This window comes from Cydia strobilella, chromosome 2 (genome assembly GCF_947568885.1).
Source record: "Cydia strobilella chromosome 2, ilCydStro3.1, whole genome shotgun sequence".
Classification (NCBI taxonomy): domain Eukaryota; kingdom Metazoa; phylum Arthropoda; class Insecta; order Lepidoptera; family Tortricidae; genus Cydia; species Cydia strobilella.
This window is the reverse complement of record NC_086042.1, coordinates 2,497,314-2,517,184: the sequence shown is the minus strand read 5'-3', so window position 1 is coordinate 2,517,184 and position 19,871 is coordinate 2,497,314. Positions and strand designations below refer to the sequence as shown.

General features: G+C 38.6%; 2 protein-coding genes across 2 annotated transcripts in view; one reads left to right on the top strand and one right to left on the bottom strand.

The window, feature by feature from the left end:
* LOC134755385 (cadherin-87A) overlaps window positions 1-7,116 on the top strand; it is a 59,245-nt gene extending 52,129 nt beyond the window's left edge. Inside the window, exons 30-38 of the mRNA XM_063691939.1 lie at window positions 14-190; window positions 631-743; window positions 1,863-2,098; window positions 2,436-2,593; window positions 3,494-3,599; window positions 3,884-4,073; window positions 4,482-4,595; window positions 5,700-5,779; window positions 6,209-7,116. Of these exons, the coding sequence (XP_063548009.1) occupies window positions 14-190; window positions 631-743; window positions 1,863-2,098; window positions 2,436-2,593; window positions 3,494-3,599; window positions 3,884-4,073; window positions 4,482-4,595; window positions 5,700-5,777 (1,172 nt within the window). The 3' untranslated portion in view covers window positions 5,778-5,779; window positions 6,209-7,116. The remainder of the gene's footprint in view (window positions 1-13; window positions 191-630; window positions 744-1,862; window positions 2,099-2,435; window positions 2,594-3,493; window positions 3,600-3,883; window positions 4,074-4,481; window positions 4,596-5,699; window positions 5,780-6,208) is intronic.
* A 3,556-nt stretch (window positions 7,117-10,672) lies between these two features.
* LOC134755373 (uncharacterized) overlaps window positions 10,673-19,871 on the bottom strand; it is a 38,572-nt gene continuing 29,373 nt past the window's right edge. Inside the window, exons 3-5 of the mRNA XM_063691920.1 lie at window positions 14,932-15,072; window positions 13,941-14,000; window positions 10,673-13,589 (exon numbers count right to left, since the gene is read on the bottom strand). Of these exons, the coding sequence (XP_063547990.1) occupies window positions 13,392-13,589; window positions 13,941-14,000; window positions 14,932-15,072 (399 nt within the window). The 3' untranslated portion in view covers window positions 10,673-13,391. The remainder of the gene's footprint in view (window positions 13,590-13,940; window positions 14,001-14,931; window positions 15,073-19,871) is intronic.

The window sequence follows — 19,871 nt, the reverse complement described above, 5'->3', positions numbered from 1 at the left end:
CTGTTTTTTTTAGCAATAAAACACACGGCGCGCATCAACGAGGCCATCCTCTCAGTAGCCGCTGAAGACCCGGATCTAGAAGAGAACGGAACTTTGGTGTACATGGTAGCCGCTTCCAATCTGTACAAGTTTGGGGCTTCAAAGTCCAGTGGGAGCGTCGTGCCATCTCCCTTTAACATTACGCAAGAAGGTGAGAGAACAGTTTTTAACCTACTGCTGAAAAGGTTCTTTTTGACATGACGCTAAGAAATTGGTATGACATCAGTAATACCAATTTCTTAGTGCCATGACCATTAACTTACGGAACTCGCCAGCAACAATCTGTTTGTGGACCTCAGTGGTTATATTATAGTTGGTCAAACCACTAAACCAAATTGTCAGTAAATACGAACAAAAAAAAACTATAATCATCCTTTTCTTTTGGCTGCTAGTACAGCTAGCTGCAGTGAAAAGGACGAGGAAGGAAGGAGAGGAGGAATTTACAGAAATTTGTATGGACGTGGGGTACCTTTTCTCTGCAGCTGACTGTACTAGTGTAAGACAAAGATAGTATGATTCTCTCTATGTTTGAAATGAGACAGTCCTTTGACAAACTATAATTCATCTTTACAACAATTTTCTATCCTGCAGGCGTTCTAATGACAGCGGGCTACATGGCGGAATATAACCAGGACCGTTTCGTGCTGGATATCATCGCGCGGGAGCTCGCCCCGCCTCATAGAGAAGCCAAAGCGCAAGTCTACGTAAGTTTACCAACCTTACTTCAAGACTAGAACTACTAAGGAATTAGCTAGCCATACACGCACGGATTTGCCCGTCTGATCTGCCTGAAAGATGTGTCTGGCGGACACATCCGTCAATGTGTGGCGAGAAATAGACACAGATGGGCAGCGGACGGGCATCCGGCGGATAAATCCCCAACCCGATGAGCGCCCCAGGTTTCACAGTAGTATGGAACTCTTATACTAACTACTATCACACGTGTGACAGTAGGATGCTTCAAATAAATTCTCAAACTTTGAATGTAGCCTTTCTGAAATTGGTAAAATGCCCAATAATATTAGGTACACTTTTAAGCTTGCCCTGTTTCGGTTAACCTTTCGTGGGCTTAGTAGCAGATCTGCTCCATATATATTCAACTTAAACATGAAGTTGTCACGATTGCTATTTATTTGGCACTTTTTTGACAGCGCATACGAAAGGTTAAATTTTATAACTTAAATATTAACCACTTCCGTGTCGGATGGAGGTGAAATTTGGAGTATATTCTTATTTTTATTTTATTATTGACACGGAGCTCATCTTATGATGCAGTCGGAAGGTAGGAAACGGAATTCCTCGATGGAAAAATACAAATATATGAATATTATATTGGGATACCCTCCTACAGTTTAGGAGGGAATTAAATCTTCTCGGGTCCGTGGTGTAGGGTTGGAGCCGGCGTAGTTTTTATCGCGTATATATATATCTTTACTTGAAAATAATTGTAGTGTATAACTAGCCTTATGAACCGATTTTGCATGTACAACCAGCCTTAAAGTTTGTAGTCTATGATTGTTCATTATTTTAGTATGTGGGTATTTTTGCACTTAGTAATTTTTCCTCAGTCACCCGTTGACCACGAACGCTGTAAAGGGTTCGAAACGTCGGGATGTATTATAAATTCAATATACGCGATATAATCCGTTTTCATAGTTTTATTTCATGAGTAACTATCGCGGTAACCGAAGACAATATTACAAATATATGAAGTTTAGGTTTATTATAAATTAGGCATACATGTAAATGAGAACAAGTACAGTGAACAATAAAAATGTGTATCAACTTGTTGGCTTAATTACATCTTTCCTTCATGTTTCCAGATCTGGATAACGGACCGGTCGTCTCTCATCCGCATGGTGGTGTCGCGCGGGTGCGCTCGGGCGGGCTCGGGCTCGGGCTCGGGCTCGGGTGCGGGCTCGGGCGCGGGCTCGGGCTCGGACTCGGGCTCGGGATCGGGCTCGGGCGCGCGGGGCCGCCTCGCCGCCGCCAGCGGAGCCCTACTAGTGCCCGCGCGCAGGCTGCACCTGGTACACGCTGATAGACTCTACGATGATTGGTACCTACCTCCAAACCTCTACAAATAAACCAAATAACAACAAGTAAAGATCTAATATAGAACCCTGGGACAGTCTTACACTTGCTATAGGTAGTCACATTAGAATTGGATATTGTTTACGACATTTTTTTTTCTGTTTTATTCAGAACATGAAATTCAGGGCATTTTCAGGCAAATCATAATGTTCTAATTTAAATGCGAGTCACCCTACGTGTTATACGCAATCAAATGCTTCAGAACGATGATATTACCATATATACCAATTCTATGGTGTACTCTCCCTGACGTACTTAAATAAAACATCTGACGGGTCAAACTTCCTTTTTATTCTTTCCAGGTGTGAAATCCACCTCCTACCTGTAGACCCAGCCTCTTACCAGATTCTGCCCGTGGAGAGAGTCCTGGAAACTGTGGACTCCAAATACGATGAGCTCAAAGACGTATACCAGGAGTATGGTGTTGAAACGCTCACGGCAGCCAGCGCTACTTCCAAAGGTAATCAATAGATCTGGCCAATTAGCAGGGTTGTAGCAATGTATGATGGTATCACGTTATCCCTCATCAGGGATAGGGTTCTCAGAAGGGATTTACATAGGTGCCCGATCTTATGCGGCATCTACATACATTATACATATGCCTAGACTGCTAAAACATTACTCTCAGTTTTGAAATAAATGTCATATACGAAGGAAAAAAAATGACCAAAGCCTCCAGTGTCCAGAGCTGGAATCGAACCAGCGTACCCCGTTTACCGGACAGGTGCCTGAACCGCTCGGCTATCCGGTCACGGTGGCATGGGTCGAAATTTCCAAGTATATGACAATTCCCGAAGGCTTGTGGCGCCCCCTGGCCATCTCTAAGGTAGTAACAGTATGGTTCGACCTTCTAACTGAATCAACTCGGGTGATTACGGGCTAGCGAACTAGCACCTGTCCGGTAAACGGGGTACGCTGGTTCGATTCCAGCTCTGGACACTGGAGGCTTTGGTAATTTTTTCCTTCGTATATGACATTTATTTCAGTTTATAGTTTAAATAGTAGTGTGTCTACTTGAAAAACCACAAATTAAAATATTTTCATAGAAAAATAATTTAATTTGTTCTTAAGAGTACTCTCAGTTTTGCTGTATCACAGGTAAAAAGGCACAGGCCATTTAGTCGCCTCATTTTAATAAGCTTTTATCATTTAACATTCGTGTCTCGGCTGTGAATCTGGCTGATAGCTTTTCAGCTCTGTCTGAAACTACTTCAATCCGGTGTTACCAATCACAATTGACGGACTGATGAAAGTCACTCAGCAGAGAACTATGAAATTCTCCAAATTTTGCGAACGGCAACGGGACGGCTTTGTGCAACTTCAGTTTGGAATAAAATGTTTTTATCCTCATTTATTTCAGCGCCTGATAGTTTCGATCCAGCATTAGCTGCGTTGATAGCTCTGCTGATAGTGCTTTTTACCGGCATCGTCACTTTCATCGTTGTCTGCGCCTGCTTAAAACATTGGTAAGTGTTCAACTATCTGAACCTTTCTCCTTTACAATACTCGTGTTTCTACATTACATAAAAAGGCCAAATACGGCTTTCTCTGACCCAAAGGTTTCCTTTGGCAGAATAAATCCAAGATGTACCCAAAGATAACATTCCCAAGATAATATTCTGTACACATGATTGCAAAAGGAAATAGAAAACCTAATTTTACAGAACTATCAGGTCTTCAAGTTACCTTTAGAGTATTCTAAGGTATATCCTATATTTATGAAGATCACTTAAATAAACCTTCTTTCCAGGGTAATTCCCCCGCCATCCCTCCAATCCAGCAAGGGGGACAGCCTCGCCCGACGGCGGATATTAGAAGAGCTCAGCACCACAGAGAACCCTCTATGGCTAGAGACTAAGCTACGGCCATATGAGGAGCAGGAGTTAACTATGAACGTGTTTGGAGACCAGGCGGAGCAGGGCAATGTGGAGCCCCCACAGGTTGGTACCATCCACTTTATATATACATCTATATGTACTATGCTTACGCATATTCGCGGCTGCGCTGTGGTGTGATTCTTTGGGGATCTAGAACAGACGTACTATTAACAATAAACACAAATAACTTAATTTAAAGACTTACACGAAGGTTAGTAGACGGCATCTGGCTGGAAAAGAAATTACGACCGTATGATAAATAAGTGTGCGAACCACAAACGAAATTTAGGAAGAAAATGTCCCAGTCAGCACCAAATAGACAGTGACAACCAAAGTGACCAAGTATATCGTAACGCACCTTTGTTAACATAGAAATAAGTGTACAGATATATTTGGCCACTTTTGTATTTGATGCTGACTGTAGTTTACCCTACTTTATACAAAATATTTACTCATTTATGATGTTTACAGACGGACAACACATACGCGACGATACAAGGTAGTCGCGCCACAGAGCGGTTTGGAGACTACGCGACCCTCGGCGGAGACTCGCCCACGCCTCTGGAAGCTGCCTTAGGATTCCAGGTAAAATCATTTTATTTTATTTTATGTGATAGTCAGCAAACGAGCAGACGAGCCACCTGATGGGAAGCAGTCATCGTCGCCCATGGACATAAGCAACATCACAGGAGCCACTTAAGCATTGCCGACCCTTGAGAACCCTAAATACCCGCTTCTTGAAGAAACCCATGTCGTAGCCCAAAGGAAATACCTCAGGAGGCAACTCATTCCACATTCTGCACGTTCTGGGAAGAAACGAGCGAGATGCCCGCTTATTCATGGTATGCCATGTGTATCATTTAAGATGTATTCCGATAATTACCATATTTTTACTTAGATGGTTAGCAGTCCTCAACTGTGCTTTTCTTCAATTTTCTGCCCCGCACAGATAAACTCTAAAATGAACTGTCGTTTGCGGTATTTCCGGACCGATACGACCTTCAAGAAAAGAACGTATTCCCATATTAAAGGACGGCAACGCGGGGTCCCTTTATTTGAAATAATTACGACTGTGACTGTGACTGTTTGAAGTAATGACTGCCAGATTATCATTAGTCATAATTCTGAAACCGTTAACTGTTCAGGATTTTCGTTAGGTTATCCTATAGATAGGTTAGGTTAGGTTTGTTTTATGGCAATCCTGAAAAGTTACGCGTTTGAGAAAAACCAACTTATGAGTAACGAAAATGCGGACAAACAATTATGACTTAAAACTTTATGGGAAACAATACAGACCCCGGCAACACACTTTCAACCCCTTTGCAGGTGTTACAGGTGTCCTTTGGCTACGTTAATTGCTTACCATCAGGTGATTTGTCGCTTGTTTACCTGGAGGTGCTTTGAGTTTTTACTGCTAAATGAGGTGGTCCTGAAATACGAATAATCGGACGAAAAATTATTTGAATACAGCGCTTTAATCGGTCATACGTGCCCGGCGCATTTATTCCTAGAAAGACACTAGCCAATAACAATTTGTTAACAGTACTTTTGTAGGTGGATTTTTATTTTTAGATTGATTTAAAGGAGCCAATACTGAACTGCTATAAGTGCCTGCAATATGGGCATACGAGAAAGCATTGTAAAAAATATGTTTTTTTATTATTATAAAACAAACCATATCTATTACAGGGTAGCACATTCAAGCCGCCCACACCGGACACGCCGGAGCCCCCGCCGCGGCCCACAGCAGGCCTAGGGCCTCTATGATGGTAACTACACCTTTTGTTACTGATATAATAAAAGCACCATAGGATTTACACAGAGGCCACGCAGACAAACACACTGTGTAGATATAGTCCCTAATTCAAACTGAAATAGATGTCAAACGCAAAAAAAATGTGACCAAGCCCTCCAGTGGTCAAGGCCGAAAGCGAACCGGATGGTCTAGTGGCCAGGACCTTAAGCTGGAGACGCCGCTTCGATTTCGGCAGCAGCCGCCGCATTGGTCACTTTCTTTGGTATATGACATTTTTTTCAGTTGTTAATTTATACTGCTTAAAAGCACAAATTGGAATATTAAATAAAATTTATTAGATTTATTCCCCGAGTCGTATTCTTAAATGATATATTTACCTACCATATTCTGAATAGCTTTGCCTATTTTATCAAGTTTATTTATAATAATATTTATTTTTCAGGTGGATGTCGAATCTTGCTATAGTTTAGTAATTAAATATAGTTCCTAAGGTATATGTAAATAGCGTCTCAAATGAAGTGCATGTTGGCAATGTATTATATTCCTCTACATTCAAGTAAATAATTTTCGTTAATTTTGAAGACTACATATACGTTTTGTTACCAATTATTTGTTTCGATTTATAATACTTTGTCAACGTCCATTTATAAAAAGATTTTGATATAATTATTCCAAGAAATAGTGATGATATATTTTTGGTATTTTTTAAGTATTAAATATTTAGTTGGCATCTTTAAATTCTAGTGTCTAATCAGATAAGACAAAAAACTAATATCAGCCTACTAGTAAGAAATGATATGTGCCATTTTCAACCAAAAGGGTACTTATTGTCGCTTGTCAGTAAGGCGCTATTTCCATATAGCTACATTTAGAAATCAACCTTATCGACAAGCGACAATGTGGTACCTTTTGGTTGAAAACGTCACATATTATTATGCACAAAGTTGCTATAAACATCGACAATAATGTTCTCGACAAGGTCGGTGACTGAAAAATGATATTAATCTGTAGATTCTAAAAACACTGTAACATTCCTTATTTATTACTTGTTAATAATTGAGATTATACTAAGAGAATTAATAACATATACAGGGTGGCTTAAAAATAAGTGTATTTCCGTTGTCAGGGAGATTTTGGGATTATACTGAGCAACTTTTACTATGGGACCAACTACGAAATCGCGAAAAAAAGAATTACCATTCCATAGAAAATGGACCGGCCAAAATGTATAAAACAGCTAAATGTTTTTTCGCGATTTCTAGGTTGGTCCCATAGTAATAGTTGCTCAGTATAATCCCAAAACCTCCCTGGCAACGGTAATGCACTTATTTTTTAGCCACCTTGTATGTATAGGTATAATAAAAGTTTTAGAAAAAAATCTAGTGTTATTGAAAGTAGGTGCCGTGACCAGGATTACAGTCGCCATCAGATATATCGGGACGGCCGAGGTGCTGAAAAATATCTGAACACGCACTCTGACGCGTGTTCTAATTGTGAGCACCTTGGCCGCTCCGTAATATCTGATGGCGTTTGTACGTTAGATTTCAAGTAGTCCAAATAAATGCACTACTAGTTACTATATTATGAGGCAATTTTATTAAATGATCATTTTAATCAATGATTATGTAAATACAGTAAGTATTGACGTTCCCAGCCGTCTTTAGGGCGTAAGCAAATCTAAATTAAAAAATTAATGTGAGAAATTAACTATATGCGTAATTTAACATATTTATTTGCTGTATCTTAGCCATTTAGTCTTGTTTTCCAATTAGCATTTTGATGTTTGCGTCGTATGTTTTGATGTGCGTTCCTTATTTCGAATACACAGGGTGGATTTTCTTACTGGGTCAGTGAGGGTAGCTTAGAGGTAGGTCTTAGAAGACCTTCCCTCGATTTCAAATTAATGAAGATTGGCGTTTACAGATTTTGGAAAAACATACAGGCTGCTCGATTTGTGGCTTTTCTTCGTCTACCTAGCGTTATCCCGGCCTTTGCCAGGGTCCGCTTTCCTGCTTGCCTTTATCCACTTTACGCGATCCTGGGCGTCCTCTCGCGTGAGCCCGTTTACGCTCATATCTGCTTTCACGACATCGCCATCTTTTCTAGCCGAAATTTTTTTTTGGGTTCCGTACAAGCTTTTGATCCTATCAAAAATGGTTTGTCAAAAATCACCTTTTTCTCGCAACCTGTATGTTTTTTCCAATATCTGTAAATGCCAATCTTCATTAATTTGAAGTTGAGGGCACGTCTTCAGACCATTTTCGAGTAGCAGCACGGGGTCTGGTAGCTGCCCTCACTGACCCAATAAGAAAGTCCACCCTGTATACTGATTCCATAATATGTCTCGTTACTTCGGCAGCTGTGTTATTTTATCTATTGAAACTGCTTTTACCAATTTCAATGCCATAATATTATATTCATGTACAAATAGTGTACAAAGAACGTTACGTTTAAAATTATTTTGGAAGTTTAACGTGTCAAAAAAGTCGTTTGTAATATCATATTTTATTTTAAAATTTGTCTTAAGTATTTTAGATATTAAAAAGTCATTTCTAGATCTGTATATGTAAATACTGAACTATTTTTATACCTAAAAGTATTATTTAACAACGAAAATAAAGATATCTTTTAAAACGAAATAAGGTGCTTTTATTTACTCTAACTACTTATTTTTACAAGCTTTTTATTAACTTGCAATGTTACCTATGTAACTAGATTTGTGCGGGTCAAATCTTGCAAGTTAAATTTGCCCCTCTTCCCGACTTTCATTGAAGCTGAAAATTTGCATACACATGTAAGTCGGGTGACAATGCAATATTATCCTCGTAAGGCCCAATGTGCATTACAATGTACACTCTGTTTCAATCTAATTTGAACCTTACACTGACTGAATTAAGTAGCATTTGTTTTGTGTCAATGTTTTCTAAAACAAACGAAAGTCACCCTCTATACAACAAGGTCAATCCATATCATACTAATATTATAAATGCGAAAGTCTGTCTGTCTGTCTGTCTGTGTGTTACCTCTTCACGCTTAAACCGCTGAACCGATTTAGTTGAAATTTGGTATACAGATAGTTTGAGTCCCGGGGAGGGACATAGGATACTTTTTATCCCAGAACTCACCCCTCAAGGGGGTGAAAAAGGGGGTGGAAATTTGTATGGGGAATCAATAACCGCTGAACCGATTTAGATGAAACTTGGTATGGGGATAGTTTGAGCTGTGGAAAATGGTATAGAATAACTTTTATCCCCGAAATCATCCTTTAAGGGTGTAAAAAATGGGGTAGAAATGTATAGTGTGGACCAATTTGGGGGTGAAAAAGGATGGATTAAAAAGCAGATTTGTTTAAGAATTAAGGTACCCTAATTACTAATTCCACGCAGACGAAGTCTTCTATACAACAAGGTTCAAATTAAAAATAGGGAATCTTTGTATGGTGGACCTTACGAGGTTATGGTACCATCGAGCTGATCTGATGATGGAGACAGGAGGTGGTCATAGGAACTCTGTGATAAAACAACGAAACCTAATTGTGTTTGGAGTTTTTACAATTGTCTCGATGATATAGTTGCCTGTGAAAAGAAAAGTACAGTCAGCAATAGAAGCTTGTACTAAAAATGAAATTTTTGCCAAAAAAAAATGAAATTTTTGCCAAAAAAAATGAAATTTTTGCCAAAAAAAATTAAATTTTTGTCAAAAAAAATGAAATGATTCCACGTAAAATTGTTGTTATATCTTTTATTACAAAAATATTTTACATTGCAATAAAATATTAAACAATAATTACGTAAATATAAAATATATTATTAATAAAACAACAAATTGTACTAGTAGGTACTTGAACTTAAGTGGTATTAAATAAAAATAATTATAATCGGAAAAATCTTTGTCACTAAATTACAAACATATTTTTAACCGTTTTTTTTACTTTGAGTAGAGAGCTAACCGAAAATAAGTACCGATAAAGTTTGGAAAAAGATACTTCTAAAATTTTCAGAATTTCAAATCTCTAAAATTAATACCTATTAGCGGGCGGAGCGGCGGAAAGCGCCGAAATTTTAAAACGTAATAAATATAAGAGCCTCGGTAGAGAGTATCATTTCGTTCCATTTGGAGTTGAAACTCTAGGTCCATGGGGTCCCAGCGCGCATAAGTTGTTTGCAGAAATCGCGAAGCGTCTGGTTGACGTAACTGGTGACCGAAGAGCTGGTGGCTTTCTCGCACAACGTATCAGCATTGCGATACAGCGGGGAAATGCCGCCAGCATCCTTGGGCCTCAAGGGCCTATTTTAGATTTAAGCTAGTTATTAATTTCGTTTACGTAGTACCGCTTTGTAGGTTAAGTTTTATTTTGTCACCAAATAAACTATTTCATACCTAATAAATACTTAGATATATAATTTCTAGATTTTTCCGAATATAATCTCTCCTTCAGCTATCACAGTGCTCCTAAGTACGTTTTCTAAGTTAAATTAGGTAACATTACACTAACTAGAAAAGCACAATTAGATACACTTATCATACTTAAGGGGCCCACTGACTATCAGTCCGCCGGACGATATCGGCCTGTCAGTTAGAACGAAAATTTGACAGTTCCGAACAACTGACAGGCCGATATCGTCCGGCGGACTGACAGCCAGTGGGCCCCTTTAGCATGTGAAATGTCATGCTACCCACGACATAAGCCTTTGTTTGGCTCCATCAATATAATAAAATCAGTCGCAATAGTTGCTAAGCGGGCGAGGTGTTCAAAATGATCTTGACGCGACTTTGTTAAGAAAACAAGAGCGTGACAAAGTAAAGCTGAAGCGTCAGAAAGCGTCAGTAAGTGAAGCTTAGCCCGCTTAGCAACTTCTGCTGACAGTATAGTCAGCTGCAGAGAATAGCCCCCCCTCCCCCCCTGCATACAGTTATTATTATTAGGAGTCTATAATGTCCCACTGCTGGGCAAAGGCCTCCCCCAACTTTTTCCAGTCTTCCCTATCCTGTGCAGTCTGGCCATTCTTTTAAAAAGGAGTCTAACTAGTCTCGCCATCGCCGACGTGGTCTGCCAAATCCTCGTTTTGAGCTGGGCTGCCACCACAGATTTAATATATACGCTAGATGACGCAAATACCACGATTTGTATTGAAACCAAGCGTGCCGACTTTTTCATACAAAATTTACGCATAATATAATTTTAAAATTACTTATCTGTGATAGGAAATATGTTCTTGCCTTTGGGTGCTCGCAATTATTAGGCTGTTGCAGTTAATTATCATGCAACGAAGCATATTTTAAGTTTTCATGGACGTCCGGCCGCAACAACCGGCGGCGTGGACTGTAAAGAACGACGGTCAACCTCGACGCTTGGTCGGGGTTCGGACACGCAAAGTAGATGCATTTGCGTCTTCTTTGGTATATTTATTTCTGTGACTGCCACTCTGTGGCGATTTTGGCCCACAGCTCGCTCGGCATTCGGGAGACATGACCAGCCCAGTCCCACTTTAGCCGGGCCGCTTTCCGAGCTGCGTCGACTACTTTTTTTTTTGCCCTGCATACAAATTTCTGTAAATTTGTATGGACGTGGGGTACCTTTTCTCTGCAGCTGACTGTACATGTAGTCATGTACATTATAAAAGTATCGTAAGACCACGCAACTATAGTCCAGTAATACAAATAAGGTCCATAAAATTAATGTCATTAACGGGTCTAACGCGATTAAATTTCATTATTTATCCTTTTTTCCATTATTTTTTATTTTTTTTAAGTTTCACAAGTTCATCAATACCAATCCTTTTTTTGGTGTTGCGCGAATATTTTTCTTCCTTATATATGAAAATATATTGTCTCAAACTGGGACACTATTAATATTCATACCGGAACTAAGGTATTCGAGTTAATTTTGTATTGACTATAGTTGGGAGTTTTATTTGGACTAGTTGGGTGATTTTACAATACCTAATAAAAACAATATTATCCGTATGGCGAATAAAAAAGTATTGACCTATGAATTTTTAGGAACCAATTAACTTAACATCTTATCTTACCAATCTTTATTCATTTAAATTAAAATCATAAGAATAAACCAAAATTCGAAATTTAATTCTCCAACTTCATTGCATTACAAAATGTAATTAAATTTTGTACAAACAAATAGCTCCTTACACCTAATTTAGTTTAAAATAAGTTAAGACTTTTATCCTAAGGATGAGACCAATATACTATGCTTTGGTGTGAATCGAGAATGAAAGACTTGAATTTTTTTTTCATATAAGTCTTCATTCTCAAGTCAAAAAAGCATGGACCTCATTTAAATAAATCCTTTCCGGCTAATATGGTCGCGTGTTTATCATTTATCGCTATTGATAAAACTCTCTTGACAAGCATGAGAACTTGATGCACACTTTATCCGCGATTCATGATAAAATTTATAAAATACGCAACTATAAATAATATAACCGTACTTAGATGATAAATGAATAGAAATGAGCATTTGACTGCTCAAAATAAATGGCACTTTAGAATTAATTAAACATATAATTGTAAAAACATTTAGATCAGTACGGTTTCACTCACTAAAAATAACTGAGTGAAACCGTACTAATCTAAATATTTTGAAATATGTCTCACGATAGTTTAAGTTCGAATATAATTGTACTTTCTCCTTAAATGAAAATTAGAAACTTTTTATAGGTTTTAAAAAACAATGTTGTAAATAACATCAAAATAATATGTATTTATTTACATACCTACTAGCATTTTCAGCAAGGCATCTTAACCACTTAATGTCCAATCTATTTTTCAGACAAGTGACAATCAGTCAATTTAAAAACAGGCTCGAAATTTATATTTTTTATCGTAATATCGAGGGCGATATTTTTTTGGCATAAAATATGACTCGGACCTTGCAAGCAATGTGCCAGCTGGAAAAATAACATGAAGCTATATAATTCGAATTAATTTTTGTCGATAGAAATCTGTGCACATTTTGATCCTTAACTTAAAAAAAAGTGCACAGATTTTTTACTCGGTTCGTAACAAAGTTTGCGAAATGTATAAGAAAATTCGTGTCTAAACAACCAACATAAGATTCAAGCATCTTTCTACACAGACCCATAGAACACAACAAACTCTCGATAGCAACTATATAACATCAAGTTTCTCTCTCTCCTTTTCTCTCTCTAAGATATAGCTTTTGTTTGCAACTTGGGTTAATATTACACCTATTCCATATTTGCTGGCGTCAATATGGACTTCAAAAGGCATTGAATACATGGCTTGAGAATTACCAAATTTAAAAAAAAAGAGAGATGCTAGTTGCGAATTGTAATCGTGCTCTGAATAAACACAGACACAAGAACATTTGCACGCGTTCTTTATTAAGGTAAGGTAAGGTCCTTTTAACTATTTGAAAACTCGGCTATCGTGCGCGGCGCGTCCTGCGGGCTTAGCACGGTAGCATTTTTATCGCCTGTCACCATGCCTGTCACGTTCTAACAAGTATGTAAGTGCGAAAGTGACAGGCATAGTGACAGGTGATAAAAATACAACCATGCTGACACCGACCTAAAATGCATTAAGGTTAATATTGGGCTGTAGCAGCGCGCGTCAGTTGACGTCTTTGGCGGTCAAAGGGCATATTACAATTTAATACACTTCTCCAGCTCCTCAACAGCTTTGTCGGCTCTAGCACGGGTGTGCTTACGCACGTGGTTGAGTTTCCGCGTCGCGTGCGCAACTAGGTCCTTGTATGCGTGGCGCGAGTGAAGGATGTCGTCGCGGACGCGGTTGATTTCTTGCTGGGCCAGGCTGCGCCAACGTTTCATGCGTGGCATCGTCTGGAATGATAAAGAGATGATGTAAGGTTATGTTGTTTAGGATTTTCTACACTTTAGAATTTTTTTGAAGCTACGCATTGCGTGGGTTTCAACGGCTGCACGTAAACACTAAGAAATTTTGGTGAGCTTATGTAAGAAAGTATACAGTCAATGTTTTTTAGATGTTATGCTGGAGGCTGGAGGAGTTGGTTGATCTTGACACTGACACTTCCTGATAAAATTAATAATTTGCCAACATTTAACTAGGTGCAAATCGTGCTATGATAAAACAACATATTTTAAGGCACAATGGAAATTTTAAACAGTACCTAACATTCCGATATAAGTCAAAATGAAAAAGATTCACCTCACCTCACATGCTAATCCGCAGTCTAAAAACATCTTGTCACATTTCTTGATATAATCGTCACTCTGAAACGAAACAAATGACAACTAATTATAGTAATTATACATCGCGTCATATAAATTATATAAACTGCTGCTGTCATGTACCTACATGTTACTCGAAGAAGTTTGGCAAAGAGTCAATGAATAAATTAGTCTAACATTAGGTACTAATTGAATGCTTTGTGGATTGGCATTTCGTGGAATTATAAGGCCTGTCCAGACGGGGACAATTTTTCGCCAACCTGATTAAATTGTCCGATCAAATCAGGCCGTGCGGACGCAAACGCCAATTTGGCTCGCCGAATTCGATCGCCGATTATGACCGATATTACCGATAAAATGCGGTGCGGACGCAAGAATACCTACCAATTTTGTCATGCTAGTATTCGCGTTTGGGGGCATTTTTTTAATTTAGTGCTCAAAAATCACCATAAATTTAAAATTGGTGAAAGTGGCCAAATTAGCGTTGTGATTTGATCGGACAATTTAATCAGATTAGTGAAAAAATGTTCCCGTCTGGACAGGCCTATAAAAAAAAACGATAAGGATAAAGTTTCGAACATATGGGCATTAAGCATGGCTAAAAAATGAGTAGGTACTAAAATGTAAGTGAGCCCTAGATGAAGTGCCTTGTTTACTATAACGCTGACGTAACGCTAACGTGATTTATTTATTATAAAACTGAATGTCTACGTAGGTACCCAATACAAATGTCACTTAGTAGTAATTGACCCAAAAATACGTTCAGTTTTTTTTTACTGCGGCATATTATTGATAATTTCAACAAATTAAATGTTTGCGTTTGTGTGTCAAAGCTGAAAGAATATTTTAAAGATAATTCATTTATTTTAGTTAAATTATCAGTTTTAATTTTGGGTATGGTTTATATGAAAACACCTATTCCCATTTGTGCCCGGCGGGGACAACGGACAATACACGACAACAGTGGAGTTACCTTGTTGAGATGCATTCGGAACACAACCATGTGTCCTAGCAGGAACTTATGATGGTTCTCAGCACTGAAGGTGGCGCCGCGGCGTGCGTCACGCACCGCCTCTGCTACGCTCAGGTCGAATTTTGACGAGCAATGTTCTGGCTGAAACAACGAAACTTAAATGACTACGAGAACTATTGTATACTTAATAAAAAACCGGCCAAGTGCAAGTCGGACTCGCGCACGAAGGGTTCCGTACCATTACGGAAAAAAACAGCAAAAAAAATCACGTTTGTTGTATGGGAGCCCCATTTAAATATTTATATTATTCTGTTTTTAGTATTTGTTGTTATAGCGGCCACAGAAATATATCATCTGCGAAAATTTCAACTGTCTAGCTATCACGGTTCATGGGATACAGCCTGGTGACAGACGGACAGACGGACAGCGGAGTCTTAGTAATAGGGTCCCGTTTTTACCCTTTGGGTACGGAACCCTAAAAAATAGTGACGGTTGCGAAACGGCCAAGCCGCACACATTTTAACTAAGGTGTAGAGTTTGTGAAGTTGGCTTTTTTTGACAGTGCGAGCCTTATGGTTTTGTCTTGGCAACATTTTACATGAAAATGTTTGGTGGGATAATTTATACAATATTTATGTCAACTAACTCGCCGCCAAAAATCTGCTCCCATACTACATATAATCTACATATAGGTACAAAGAAAATAGAGCGAATAGAAGTTTGGTACGAAAAACGTCTACTCGGGTCGTGTGACTCTAGAGCTACCCATTAAACCCAATGTATGTTCTATTATACACGGGGGTAAATTGGTAGATCGACACCATATACCAGGGTAGTTATAACCCTTTGACATAATTATTGAAAGTCATAATGTTATGATGAACTACGTCCAAAAGAGAGGTATGGGCACTGTGAATGACATCTCGCTTTGTGTGTTAGGGCACAGGACAGCGGATGCCATTCCAGATCTAGAGCAGAGCCCAACTGGGGAGGTACCTCCACCTTACAGAAAACCGCAGCCAAATAACACTAGACCCTACTAATAGTGTTGTGTTCCTGCCGGGGAGTAAGGTTGCCAGAGCTCGAGGGAGAGGAGTGTTAGGGTCGGCAACGCGCATGTAACTCCTCCGGAGTTGCAGGCGTACATAGGTTACGGAGACTGCTTAACATCAGGCGGGCCGTATGCTTGTTTGCCACCGACGTAGTATAAAAAAAAAAAGATTGTCATATTATCGTTAGTCATAATTCTGAAACCGTTAACTTTTCAGGATTTTCCTCAGCGGTGGTAGCACGGTCGCATTTTTATCGCTTGTCACCATGCCTGACACGTTCTAACAAGTATGTAAATGCGAAAGTGACGGGCATAGTGATAGACGACAAAAATGGAACCGTGCTGCCCCCGCAGGTTATCCTATAGGTAGGTTAGGTTAGGTTTGTTTTATGGCAATCCTGAAAAGTTACGCGTTTCTGAGAAAAACCAAATTATGACTAACCAAAATGTGGACAAACAATACATTATGACAACTTAATATGGGAAACGATAGAGACCCATCTCAACTACATTACTTTGCATGCTATCGTTATCAAAGATGGCATAAGACAGCTTTACCGTTGCGACTTTGGCGAGTAATCTGCCGACCGACGTCGCGGGCAAAAGCTAGTCGATGCATGGTAGGTACGATATTATTAGACAAAATATTTATGGTACTAATCAATACTAAAATATTCCTAGGTTAATAGATTACCTTGTGTCCCAAATGTTATAATAGATTTAACGAGATTGCTAAAACCACCTTCATGCATGTAAACATAACATCCCATAATAAAATATTGTGGGACATTAAATAATTTGGTGCGCCATTCAAGAAAGCTGTCAATAATTATAGACGACCACGGACGGGTGACCTCATTGTCGCGTGGCCACGAAACCAGCGATTTACAGTTTGCCGTTTATTTTATATGGCGCAGTGGGTGAGGTCGTGTGTTTATTTTAAGGGGCATAAAATTAACATATTTTTCAGAATAGATTGACACTGCAAGTCATATTACGTTATACTTGTAAGTATAACGATTATAGGTTATCGATTATACATGTATATGTACCTAATTGAAATTATACATTATAGGTAGGTATATTTCGGTGTAGTTTATTAAAGTGCGCATGGGTGAGTTTTTTTATAAACGTAATATGTTGAATAATTAAGAAGGCGAAACATGGTATAACCATTTTGTGACCTACAAACATAAATAACTCGCTTTCTTTGTAAAAAAAATGTACTGCTTGTTTTGTGTTATGTACTCGTATATAGGTAGGCATTGATTGTTTATATTATTTTGTAAAGCATGATAAGGCCTGATTCCACATACACAACAACTAACTTGTCCAGGCGGACAATAAGAAACCCAGCAATACTTTACAAAATTTATTACTAGGTTCACAGTTTGAATTAAAGTTACGAAAATACAGAAATTGGTTCTGAGCAGCGTGCGCGTGCGCCAGAGTGGACCCGTCGACGGCGTCGACCCGTCGACTGAGCCGCCTCAGCCGCCTGGCCGTCTCTTCTAGTCTCGCGTGCTGCGACCCGCTCTCGCATCAGATCGCGGCCGGCGGGCGCTCGTACAAACTTTACAATACCTAAAGAATCTAAAAGGCCTGACTGTACAATAAAGCGCTGAATATTTTCAGCAGTTGCTGGTTTCATGGCCACACGTGTGCAAACGCCCGTCACTGTCAAGGTAATTCGTTACAACGCTACGAGTACGTTGCTTGTGTTGTCGCGCGTCATTGCCGGACCAACCTACAGTCTATTCTATAGGCTGTTTTAGTTGTGGTATCGAAGCAGGGTAAACTGTAATAGTAATTATACTTCTTTATTTATTTATTTACGCTTTATTTCTCGCACATCCATTATAAAATTGACTTTCCTTTTGTTTTGTTTTTACGATGTGCGATCCCTTGAGGGTAAAAGCCTCATCCATCTTTTTCCATTTCTCTTTGTTTGTAGCATGTTAATAATGCTACAGTAATTATACTTATCCCACCAAAAATATTTTCATGTAAAATGTTGCCAAGACGAAACCATAACGCTCGCACTGTCAAAAAGTTATCAGATTTCTTGTAGAGCCAAGCTTCTAACTCTCCAAGCCCTAACCTTGACCGTTTCGCTACCGTCACATGGACGTAAGGTGAAAAATTGATTCACTATTCATTATTTTTTATTATACAATTAGTTCTTGTGGTAAGGTAGTAACGAAACGGCCAAGTCACATAATTTGACTAAGGTGTAGAGTGTTCTGAGAGAGATCTGATAACTTTTTGACAGTGCGAGCCTAATGGTTTCGTCTTGGCAACATTTTACATGAAAATGTTTAAGGTGGGATTTCACTTCTTTTGTAAGTTGCTTATGACAATCTTAATCAATATTTTAAAGGGTTGGGGGGTAATTTACTATTAAAAATCCCGAAATACGTATCTGGAGGCATCTTTTACACAATCTGCTTTTTACTGATTCCCCACACAAACTTCAAATCAAACCCCTTTTTCCCTCTAACGCTCTTTTCCACCCCCTTACGGGGTAATTTCGGGGTTGAAAACTATTCCATATCCTTCCGCATAACAAAACCTATCTACATACCAAATTTCATCTAAATCGGTTCAGCGGTTATTAATTCCCCATACAAAATTCCACCCCCTTTTTACCCCCTAGGGGCCAAAAATTTAAAATTATGAATTTTTCTGTTGTTTTTGTACTAAGACTTATACCTAATTTCAGCTTCCTAGGATTTCAGGAAGTAGGTACCCTAAAAGTTTTGATGATTATCAGTGAGTGAGTGAAATCGTTTTTATTTAGATATGAATAAAATAAAGTATAAGAGCTAAGTTTTTATAAGTCCACACGCTTTTAAATACTTTTAACTTTTACGTATGAAACCAAAAGAATCTAAATGAACATAGGTACACACTTGTTACATATTATATTTGCTGCGACTTATTTTTCAAAAGTGTTTTTCAATAAAGATACGTCAAAATCGTGTAGTTTTTCTAATGCAGAAAAAACAAGGTATACTAAAATCTTACCTAAATTTTTTTTCTTTATTTTACCCATAAATAGATACGCGACCTTAAACCCCACAATCGTGATCCAACGGATGTACGATCAAGTTCCCCTAGGCAACTTAGGCTGCCTGGTATGCTGGCCTATGAACCCTAACGACGCCTAATGTGGTCACGAGCTGCCTACAGCGACCGTTTTAGATGTCAGTGCGTACAATGTTTACCTTGCAGAGGTTAGAGAGGTCGGTCAGGTGACACCAAGGTAGGATTGCGGTTGAAATTTTTTAAGCTTTCATTGCATCCTGGTGAGGTTGAAATTGTGCCTCATGATTCTCATGAAAATATTTTATAACAGACTTAAAAAGATTTTGCAGATTTTGTCTCGTTTAGTCGTTTTCTTACAAACAAAGTGACAAGTTTAAAAGATAACTCAAATCACAACGGTCCGTGTCCGGGCCGTGGCGTCAGACACCATGTTTTCTTTAGAAAACATCATGTAATAATGCATAGGTCATCCGTTATAGAAAACGAAATATCGGACGCCTCGGCCCGGACACGGATCGTCCTAGCGTGAGTAATCGTATCCTTTACATGCTTTATTTTATGAATCAATCAACACGTTTTTGTCCAATATTTACATCAATAATATCTAGGTAATTACCATTTAATGACAACTATGAGATCAGCATAATTATCGTAAATTATTAAGATTTAATACTAATTTTCATAAAATATCAAACATGATAATAGTTTCTGACGTGCAAAATGCACCTGCCTGTCATTACAGCAGTTTGTTAAATATTTTAATACGTTATTTTCCAAGCTGACCTATACGAACGATGAATTTAAAGAAGGCAGAAACTTGTCAACATACCAATCCTGCCAT